At 35.8% G+C, this 11871-nt stretch overlaps 2 protein-coding genes across 2 annotated transcripts; both read left to right on the forward strand.

The window, feature by feature from the left end:
• Positions 1-284: 284 nt before the first annotated feature.
• LOC117340538 (nephrin-like) lies at positions 285-6956 on the forward strand. Its single transcript, XM_033902297.1, has 7 exons — positions 285-407; positions 2974-3270; positions 3827-4123; positions 4657-4944; positions 5343-5639; positions 6194-6474; positions 6888-6956. Exons 1-7 carry the CDS (start codon positions 356-358, stop codon positions 6954-6956), a joined length of 1581 nt encoding a protein of 526 aa, XP_033758188.1. The 5' UTR covers positions 285-355.
• Positions 6913-11822, forward strand: LOC117341208 (nephrin-like). Its single transcript, XM_033903068.1, has 5 exons — positions 6913-7175; positions 8677-8973; positions 9322-9618; positions 10673-10927; positions 11232-11822. Exons 1-5 carry the CDS (start codon positions 7025-7027, stop codon positions 11582-11584), a joined length of 1353 nt encoding a protein of 450 aa, XP_033758959.1. The 5' UTR covers positions 6913-7024; the 3' UTR covers positions 11585-11822.
• The last annotated feature ends 49 nt before the right edge of the window (positions 11823-11871 follow it).

Here is an 11871-nt window from a genome sequence, read left to right on the forward strand (position 1 = left end):
TAAAAATGGAAAATGTTGAAGCATACATCTCGATATAGATGAAATATATGAAAACAAATATATAAATAAACTAATAAAAACAAAACAATTCGGTATATATCGTACAACTTTGCTCGTAAACAAGCCATTATCAAAAAGGGCATAACTCAATAGCACATTGTGTATACAAATGTTGATTGCAGAACACTATGACAATGTAATACACATCAACATGTATCCCCTACAGATATCCCATAATTGCAAACGGGAAGTAAAAAACGCAATCACTGGTGAATATGAGAGAACATCTCGTTATAAAAGGGAAGTCAGTAGATATGATGGTTTGTGTACATTTTGCCGCCATGTTTTTACATCAATGATGGAATTAATTGTTCTTGTTGTAGTCTTTGTGCCTTGTCTCTGTACAGGTAAGTACTTTTAAATATTCACAGTTAACGGTAGTTAGAACCAGATCTCAATTACCAATTATAGTGTTTTCATTTGAAACAGTTATTAAACATTTACTCGTAATTCATTCTGTATTCATCCCCTTCTCGCTGTTATTATTATTTTGTATTATTTTGTCTAAGGCAATTTGCTATTAGTGCTAGATGCTTACAAGTGATTCTATATTTATTAGAAAAAAGAGTCATGAAGACGAAAGACGTAGGTGTATTTGTGAATGTGGAGAAATACAGTGGATATGTTTAGACTTACAATTATTAATCCCAGGATAGAGCTATTTAGCTAACTTATAACTGATGAAAACCCCTACAGCCTAAACAATTCTTTCGGTCATTCAACTCGTTTCTAAGTTCTCAAATCTCTTAAATCTCAATGAGGTAGACAATTGAAAGCAGACAATCCTGAATTGCCGAAAGTTATTTATTATTTGTGAATTGAAATATTAATACAGCAAATAGACACTTTTAACGGTATCATATTTCCTTTCATTTTGATTTAGGCAAGTCTGGGTATGAATGGACCGATAACAATTTATTGAGATGATGATTACCCTGATTGTTATACTTTCATTATCACTATCATCGCCAAATCTCTGTAACGTATTGTAATGTTAAAGGTGCTGATGTAGAGCTGACAACCTCCTCCTCTCAGGTTATATCAAATATACCCTGCAATCAACCATTCACTGTGCAATTTTGCTATATCATGACATTATATCGTAATATGGACTTGTTCTAAAAATTAGATTTAATATATATATATATTGAACAGTCAGAATACCATAAATGGGTTATTTTTTAATTGCATGATCGAACAAAATAAGCATAGAAAAAACCAAACAAAAACTTAATGCCTTTTATATACAATATGTATTTTGTATCAGATCCTCCAAAAGACAGCACCAATTTGTAGCCATCAGGAACACACATTGATTTTACATAAAAATGTAAAATGGCTTTCACCGATTTAACAAAAGTGGTCAAGTGACGTTTTCACTGTAAACGAGAAAGCCTATCAAACACAGGGACTCGGAATTTTAGTCAATATCCGTATATGTACTATAATTGTACATGCATATCTCCTGTTATTGGCATTTAAAAACGGTAACCGTATAACTTGTAACAATTGTTAATTTAAACATCAAGACACAGTGACATGGTACGAATTATACCAGGTCACTATTAGTACGTGTAAAGTGTTTGATAAACATGTGCACACATATGTAAAATTGATCGTGAGTTTTGAAATCGAGCCCAATCACCGTCATGGAGACATAGTGCGACTGCATTGTGTTCGTTAAGATGTCTCCATTTACATTAATTATAATTGATTTGCTATTTAGCATATTTCCGTATAATTAAGTTATAAGCAATGTCTTTCTAGAAAACTAAATACACGCTAGTTAAACTTCATTATGTTTTGATTCTCTTCTTAAGATACACCGGATATCATTTGACATATCGTGGTCTGGAGTTTTAAATTTAGATTTTTCTAACCATCTTTTTCAATATCATCCTTCGAAAGAAATTGTCAAAATTTGAATTCCGGAATATTTCCTAATCTAATGTTTAACATGACCCTTTTCTATTGGATATTTGTTTTTATATTTTTAGATCCACCAACTGGAAAGCGTCGTTTTGTCGCCATCTGGAACATACACCAATGTTACCGGTACAACAGTGGCACTCGATTGTCAAGTAAAGGGAGGTAACCCCCTGGCTACACTATCGTGGCAATGCAAGGGGTCACCAAGGACCGGACAGAATAGGACCAATGCCGGCATTGCTAGGTCCAGACTGCAATTAACAATCGACGAATCCTACCACCGACGGCAGTGTGTGTGTACTGCCAGACACCAGGGTAGGGTGTTCGATGAAAGGGTTGTGCAGTTTAATGTGATTTGTAAGTACGGAATATTTTTTTTAATAAAATGTTGTGTTTACGATTCATGGATTTGTGGTACAAAAAAAGTAATTGACGCGAGATTATTTATAGTAGTTAAACGCAGTTTGTGTTATTATCTTGTATTTGATGTTGGTAACCAAACACCTAGTGTAAACAATACAGACTTTTTGTGTTAGATAATAATGTGATATCTGTATGCTTCTTCAAAACAAATAAAACTGAATATCACTATATTGAACAATCGGGATAGTATATATTCAGTAGATAGGATAACGTTACTCGATAAGGCGGATAAACAATTCCTATATACCATCTATTGTATCTATAAAGGTGATATCAATCAGGTTTTTTTTTTAATTCCCTTATTGTCAATTGTTGACACATGTCAGGACGTCATCTACCTGTTCAAGTGCATTTTTTATATAAAAATTGATATTTGTGTTTTTTTTTCAATCAGATGAAACCTGATATTACTATATTGAACAATCGGGATAATATATATTCAGTAGATAGGATAATATTAATCGGGTGATCAAACACATTTAGAATAAAGAAATAAACTCTTATCAAATCAAAATTTAAAGGGTAACATGACATTTTTTATTGGATATGTCTTTTTTGTAGATCCACCAACAAGAAGCGTCGTTTTGTCGCCATCTGGAACATACACCAATCTTACCGGTACAACAGTGACACTCGATTGTCAAGTAGAGGGAGGTAACCCCCTGGCTACACTCTCGTTGGAATGCAAGGGGACACCAATGACCGGGCAGAATGGGACCAACGCCGATATAGCTTGGTCTAGACTGGAATTAACAATCGACGAATCCTACCACCGACGGCAGTGTGTGTGTACCGCCAAACACCAGGCCAGTCCTAATGGAGTGTACGGTACAGAGTCTGTGGAGTTTAATGTGATTTGTAAGCGTGACATATTTTTCCTGTGTAATCTCTATTGATACTGAATTTGTAGTACTACGAATACATTATAATAACCTCTGTCAAGACATTGTTTTTAAAATGAACCCTTTCAGACTTTAACAAATTTACAATTTTGATTTCTCTAACCTCCGTTTTTAGTTTTACACCTTTAGCACAGGACAAAAAACTCGATAAGGCAGATAAACATTTCCTGTATACCATCTATTGTATTTATATAGGTGATATCCATCAGGTTTTTTTAATTATCTATTCTTTTTTTAATCCCCTTATTGTCAATTATTGACACATGTCAGGACGTCATCTACCTGTTTAGTGCTTTTTTTATATAACAATTTGATACTTGTGTTGTTCTTCCAATCAGATAAAACCTGATGTTACTATATTTAACATTCAAGGTTGTATATATTCAGTAGATAGTATAACATTAATTGGGTGATCAAACACACTAAGAATAAAGAAAAAACTCTTAACAAATCAAAATTTAACGGGTAACATGACTTGTTTTTTTTATTGGATATGTCTTTTTTTTTTGTAGATTCACCACCTGGAAGCGTCGTTTTGTCGCCATCTGGAACATACACCAGTATTACCGGTAAAACAGTGACACTCGATTGTCACGTAGCGGGAGGTAACCCCCTGGCTACACTATCGTGGGAATGTAAGGGGACACCACTAGCAGGGAAGAATGTGACCAATGTCGGCCTTACCAGGTCTAGACTGGAACTAACAATCGACGAATCCTACCACCGACAACAGTGTGTGTGTACCGCCAAACACCAGGCCAGTCCTAATGGAGTGTACGGTACAGAGTCTGTGGAGTTTAATGTGATTTGTAAGTATGACAAAAACGGAATTTGTAGTACAACGAATACATTATAATAACCTCTGTCAAGACATTGTTTTTTTTAAATAAACCCTTTCAGACGTTAACAAATTTGCAATTTTGATTTCTCTAACCTCCGTTTTTAATTTTTTACACCTTTAGAACAGGACAAAAAACTCGATAAGGCAGATAAACATTTCCTGTATACCATCTATTTTATCTATATAGGTGATATCCATCAGGTTTTTTTTAATTATCTATTCTTTTTTTAATCCCCTTATTGTCAATTATTGACACATGTCAGGACGTCATCTACCTGTTTAGTGCTTTTTTTATATAACAATTTGATACTTGTGTTGTTCTTCCAATCAGATAAAACCTGATGTTACTATATTTAACATTCAAGGTTGTATATATTCAGTAGATTGTATAACATTAATTGGGTGATCAAACTCACTAAGAATAAAGATAAAACTCTTAACAAATCAAAGTTTAACGGGTAACATGACTTTTTATTTATTGGATATGTCTTTTTTTTGTAGATCCACCAACAAGAAGTGTCGTGTTGTCGCCATCAGGAACATACACCAATATAACCGGTACAATAGTGACATTCTATTGTCAAGTAGAGGGAGGTAACCCCCTGGCTACACTATCGTGGGAATGTAAGGGTACACCAATGACCTGGCAGAATGGGACCAATGCCGGCATTGCTAGGTCAAGACTGGAATTAACAATCGACAAATCCTACCACCGACGGCAGTGTGTGTGTACTGCCACACACCAGGGTAGGGTGTTCGATGAAAGGGCTGTGCAGTTTGATGTGATTTGTAAGTACGGAATACTTTTTTTAATGAAAGCTGTTTTTACGATTCGTGGAACAAAACGTAATTGACGCGAGATTATTTATTGTAGTTCTACGCAGTTTGCTTTGTTATCTTGTATTTGATGTTGCGAATGATATAACTAACTGCGTCTTGTAATCAAACGTCCAGTATACATAATACAGACATTTTAATGTTATATAAAAATGTGATATTTGTATGCTTCATTCAATCAGATAAAACTTGATGTTACTATATTGAACAATTAGGATAGTATATATTCAATAGATAGGATAACGTTAATCGGTTGATCAAACACAATTAGAATAAAGAAATAAACTCTAAACAAACAAAAATTTAAAGGATAACATGACATTTTTCTATTGGATATGTCTTTTTTGTAGATCCACCATCTGGAAGCGTCATCTTGTCGCCATCTGGAACATACACCAATCATATCGGTACAACAGTGACACTCGATTGTCACGTAGCGGGAGGTAACCCCCTGGCTACACTATCGTGGGAATGTAAGGGGACACCACTAGCAGGGAAGAATGTGACCAATGTCGGCCTTACCAGGTCTAGACTGGAACTAAAAATCGACGAATCCTACAACCGACAACAGTGTGTATGTACCGCTAAACACCAGGCCAGTCATAATGGAGTGTACGGTACAGAGTCTGTGGAGTTTAATGTGATTTGTAAGCATGACATATTTTGTCTGCGTAATTTCTATTGAGACTGAATTTGTAGTACTACGAATACATTATAATAACCTCTGTCAAGACATTGTTTTTTTTAAATAAACCCTTTCAGACGTTAACAAATTTGCAATTTTGATTTCTCTAACCTCCGTTTTTAGTTTTACACCTTTAGCACAGGACAAAAAACTCGATAACGCAGATAAACATTTCCTGTATACCATCTATTTTATCTATATAGGTGATATCCATCAGGTTTTTTTAATTATCTATTCTTTTTTTAATCCCCTTATTGTCAATTATTGACACATGTCAGGACGTCATCTACCTGTTTAGTGCTTTTTTTATATAACAATTTGATACTTGCGTTCTTCTTCCAATCAGATAAAACCTGATGTTACTATATTTAACAATCAAGGTTGTATATATTCAGTAGATACTATAACATTAATTGGGTGATCAAACACACTAAGAATAAAGAAATAAACTCTTAACAAATCAAAATTTAACGGGTAACATGACATTTTTTTTTATTGGATATGTCTTATTTGTAGATCCACCAACAAAAAGTGTCGTGTTGTCGCCATCTGGAACATACACCAATATTACCGGTACAACAGTGACACTCAATTGTCAAGTAGAGGGAGGTAACCCCCTGGCTACACTATCGTGGGAATGTAAGGGGACACCAAAGACCGGGCAGAATGGGACCAATGCCGGCATTGCTAGGTCAAGACTGGAATTAACAATCGACGAATCCTACCACCGACGGCAGTGTGTGTGTACTGCCACACACCAGGGTAGGGTGTTCGATGAAAGGGCTGTGCAGTTTGATGTGATTTGTAAGTACGGAATACTTTTTTTAATGAAAGCTGTTTTTACGATTAATGCATTCGTGGAACAAAACGTAATTGACGCGAGATTATGTATTATAGTTCTACGCAGTTTGCTTTATTATCTTGTATTTGATGTTGCGAATGATATAACTAACTGCGTCTTGTAATCAAACGTCCAGTATACATAATACAGACATTTTAATGTTATATAAAAATGTGATATTTGTATGCTTCATTCAATCAGATAAAACTTGATGTTACTATATTGAACAATTAGGATAGTATATATTCAATAGATAGGATAACGTTAATCGGTTGATCAAACACAATTAGAATAAAGAAATAAACTCTAAACAAACAAAAATTTAAAGGATAACATGACATTTTTCTATTGGATATGTCTTTTTTGTAGTTCCACCATCTGGAAGCTTCATCTTGTCGCCATCTGGAACATACACCAATCATATCGGTACAACAGTGACACTCGATTGTCACGTAGCGGGAGGTAACCCCCTGGCTACACTATCGTGGGAATGTAAGGGGACACCAATGACTGGACAGAATTGGAGCAGTACAGGTATTGCTCGGTCCAGACTGGAATTTACAATAGACAAATCCTACAACAAACAACAGTGTGTGTGTACCGCCACACACCACGGCATAGTGTTTGATGAAGAGGCCCTGCAGTTTAACGTGATTTGTAAGTATAGAAGTTTTTTTTAATAAAGCGTTGTTATTTCATCACATTGATTTGTTGATATCATATGTTATTGATAAGGTATTGTTTGTTATAGATTATCCAATGACGCCTCGGTTTTTCTTTGATCTTTTGTTGGCGATATATTGCATACTATGTGATATTTGAAATATCACATATGTGATATCTGAAATATCACATGGCATTTCTGATTAGTCCATGCCCTAATCTTGAGGCGGGGCCAATTTCAAATGTGGGCGTGACAAATGAACAAAGACAGGAAATACATTTTAAACAAAATTTAATGAAATACGAGTGCCGTTTAGAAACGTTCTTTGTTGTCTTCTTTCCTCACCTTGTATGCACGTACAGCTGCGATGTTCCGTCCTGTCCATAATGAGTTGTTCATCAAATCCTGACGAAACAGAATACAAAACCCTGTTCAGTATATTTTAACAGATCAGTAAAAAAAACCGCGTTCATGATTGCATATAAAATTTCAGTCATTTAAAAAAAATGGTTACACAGATTACGCCAAATGTAACCATATATTTTCGTTGCACAAACATCTTATCATAAACAAAATAGTGATGAAAATGATAACAGGACGAGTGGATAAAAATACTGATTAACCGATTCATCAATGTATTTGAACAATTTCACGGACTTCGTGACATCGTGAACGTCAGATTTGTGACATCGTGAACATCGAAATTTACGAAAAATATTTCATTTCACAATTTGTTCAAACGATATTATTTTCGACTTACCTGCTTGGTAAAGGGAAGTAGCGCAGGTCCTCTTTCCGGAGCAGTTTGTGTAAATTTCTCTCGAATCCTGTAGTCTTTCACATGTTTTTCACATTACCATTCAGTTTATTCATAACAATTGGTTGAGTTCATTCCTTGGTATCATATAATCCAATGTGTCAGTAGCTACCGTGTCACTATCTTCCAGTTCATACTCATACTTGGTCGAGGTCGGTAAACACATCAACATCAATGATCAGTACATGATCCGCCATGGTTGACAGTCTCACTAGAAATGAATAGGCTACTGTGACAGAAAATGAAATGTGTCAGAAATTGGCGGGAAACATATCACAGTGACAGATTCTGATCAATTTTATAGCTCCACCCCTAGGCACGTGGGTGACAAAACCTCGGCTGTCATTGGATAAAACAGATGCAAAATGGGTACTCGTGACGTATCGCATATATCACACTCGTGCTACGCACTCGTGTGATATATCCGATACATCACTCCTACCCATTATGTATCTATTACCTTTTTAATGTTATATAAAAATGTGATATTTGTATGCTTCATTCAATCAGATAAAACTTGATGTTACTGTATTGAACAATTAGGATAGTATATATTCAATAGATAGGATAACGTTAATCGGTTGATCAAACACAATTAGAATAAGGAAATAAACTCTAAACAAACAAAATTTAACGGGTAACATGACATTTTTCTATTGGATATGTCTTTTTTGTAGATCCACCAGCAGGAAGCGTCGTTTTGTCGCCACCTAGAGCATACACCAGTATTACCGGTAAAATAGTGACACTCTATTGGCAAGTAGAGGAAGGTAACCCCCTGGCTACACTCTCGTGGCAATGCAAGGGGTCACCAAGGACCGGACAGAATAGGACCAATGCCGGCATTGCTAGGTCCAGACTGCAATTAACAATAGACAAATCCTACCACCGACAACAGTGTGTGTGTACCGCCAAACACCAGGCCAGTCCTAATGGAGTGTACGGTACAGAGTCTGTGCAGTTCAATGTGATTTGTAAGTATGGCATATGTTTCTGTGTAATCTCTATTGATACGGAATTTGTAGTACAACAAATACATTATAATAAACTCTGTCAAGTCATTGTTTTTTTAAATGAGCCATTTCAGACGTCAAGAAATTTGTAATTTTGATTTCTCTAACCTCCGTTCTTTGTTTTACACCTTTGGCACAGGAAAAAAATTGATAAGGCCATCTATTGTATCTATATCTGTGATATCTATCTGCATTTTTTGTAAAATCATTTCATTCAATCAATCTGGAAGGTCGACTTTGCATGATTTGAAATAACCTGAGCAATAACAAGTTATAAAAAAAGAAATATACAATACCCTGTGTTAACAGATCCGCCTTCAGGACCAATGTGGATGATTCCCTCGGACAGAAAGACCGTTCAGTCAAATGCAATAGAAACGATTGACTGTCAGGTAAAGGGAGGTAACCCTCTGGCCACAATAAGCTGGCGGTGTAAGGGATCACCAGAGATCGGAAAGAATCTCATCAAGAAAGATGTATCTTCGTCCAGACTGGAAATCACTATAGACAAATCCTACCACCAACAGCAGTGTGTGTGTACCGCCAGTCATCAGGCCGTTTCTAAAAGAGTGTTCGGTCAAAAGTCTGTGGAGTTTAATGTCATTTGTAAGTATTTAAACAACTAGGGTATTAGTTTCTCGATTGTAGTTATTTTACTTTCATTGGTAGAATATGTTTTCCATAGTGATATTAATTCACAGTCAGGTTAATTTCCTGCTTAAAGGCTAGGTCTAAAATGAGTATGAATTATTTCTCTAGACAAATTATTAACTATACTACAGCTATTATGTTTGCTAGTTTATACCTCTGCTGTATTATATATGTATCTGCGTTTTGTTGCGCTTTGAAAGTGAGGGTCAATTTCTGTCGGGATACCATTGTAGTAGTTGGTGACTACTTCACTGAACAACATTCAGAAGGGTCTCGCATGCCATAATCAAGAGCAATAAAGGAAAAGTATCTTGCCCAAGGACACAACCACGACAGTACATACCGTTTCTCAGCTTCCTAACCGGAAGTAAACATTGACCATTCGATAACACAATTAGTGACAACGGGATAACTTTGAATACTGACCAATGATAAACAGCATGTAACCAAACTGATCCAAGAGGACAAAACAAGGAAATAACTATACCACAATATAAAGAATGTATAGTATTGAGCCAGAACAGAAAGTGATAATTTATACCGTAATATTATAAAAAAAAAAATATGGATATCATCAGATATCGTCTATGTCACACTAAATTCCCCTATTCTGTAATATATAGATATATTACTGATGAGTCCCAGTTACACAACTTCATTCACGTTACTTTTTTGTTCCTCTCAATCTACAAGAAAGATCACAAGTGGGTTATGGAGTAGGGAGGATTTCGCGCCAGGTTATAGATTGGAAATATTTGAACATCACTATTTCTCTACTAAAAGTATTAACCATCAAACCTTAAGGTCTTCAGTCCTAGAAGGGGGAAACAGCTGAAGTATGTAATATAGCTTACTGTATCTAACTCTCATTTGTTTGACATGGCCTATTATCTTGTATTGCTTTTGTAAAAAAAAAAAATCGACTTATCACTCAGTCACCTTGCATGCATGTTGATTGTTCGATTGACCATGCCTCATTCCCCCATGCTACATTATTAAATAATTGCAGACGGACCATTCATCAGACTAAATCAATCTGAAGTCGTCCTTGAGGGTGAGAGCTTGACAAGAACGTGTTCAGCTTACGGTAATCCAAAACCAACGACATTCTGGTACCATGACGGCAACGCTCTAGGGACAAAGAAGACCCTTCAGTTCCTAAGTATAGACAGACAGGACGCGGGGAACTACACATGTATTGCTACGGCTACACACGACAATCTGTCACTGAGCTCTTCGAAAGCGCTCAACATTATCGTTCAGTGTGAGTAAAGAAATGCTTTCCTGCGTTTCATCACAGCCTTTTCCGTTTTTCAGTAATAACCATAATACGTCTTTGTAGGGTATGAAGTACAATACATCCCGACAAACATATGTTGTGCTATTTTTAGAAATGTTTCCTTAATTACTAGCATCATATTATTATCTGACAATATTTTATTGATCTATTTTATTTTTATTTTTGAATATTTTATGATCGAAAGTCATCAAAATGAGCTAATATTGTATTTTGATATTGTATCAAATACAAAAGCGGGTGTGTTGGAAATTTAATATTACTGTTTTAGATGGGCCCGATGTTGATCTTTCTATCACAAATGCAACAGAAAATAGAACGAATCTTCGCCTGAATTGCACAGCTAATGGCGTACCTACAAACTACACGTACAGATGGATACACAAGATTGGGTCTACTGTCATCCGAGACTCATTTGACCACGTGACGAATTTAGGGTCAATGAGTACACTGACCATACCAACAGTGAGTCTCCAGGACATGGGGATGTATATATGTGAGGTGGAGAATGGGATTCCAGGGAGAAATGGACAGATCGTACAGACGGGACAGGGATTTATGTCAGTGACAGGTTGTACATTCTTTAGTGATATGGAACACTTTCGTTTGAAACCAATTAAATAACTGTCTTTTTACTTGTATGATACTTTTCAAAAACAAGAAAAAGTGTGTCGCTTCGTGCTTGTGATTGTTTTTCATTGCTGGTAGAGTAATGTGTATGCTATCCCTCGAGTACCGGAAAGCTATGTTACAGAAATTTGCAACTCTCTCAGCATTAATATATAACCTTCATCAGTTTTCCTGAAACAGTCAACTTTATAGTCATCTGGATTCCTATCACCCTCAAAAAACGATACCGCCGTCTCCGTATCATCAATTTTATTTTCACTTCAAAATTGTATTCAAATGCA

Source organism: Pecten maximus, chromosome 13 (genome assembly GCF_902652985.1).
Source record: "Pecten maximus chromosome 13, xPecMax1.1, whole genome shotgun sequence".
NCBI classification, from domain to species: Eukaryota; Metazoa; Mollusca; class Bivalvia; order Pectinida; family Pectinidae; genus Pecten; species Pecten maximus.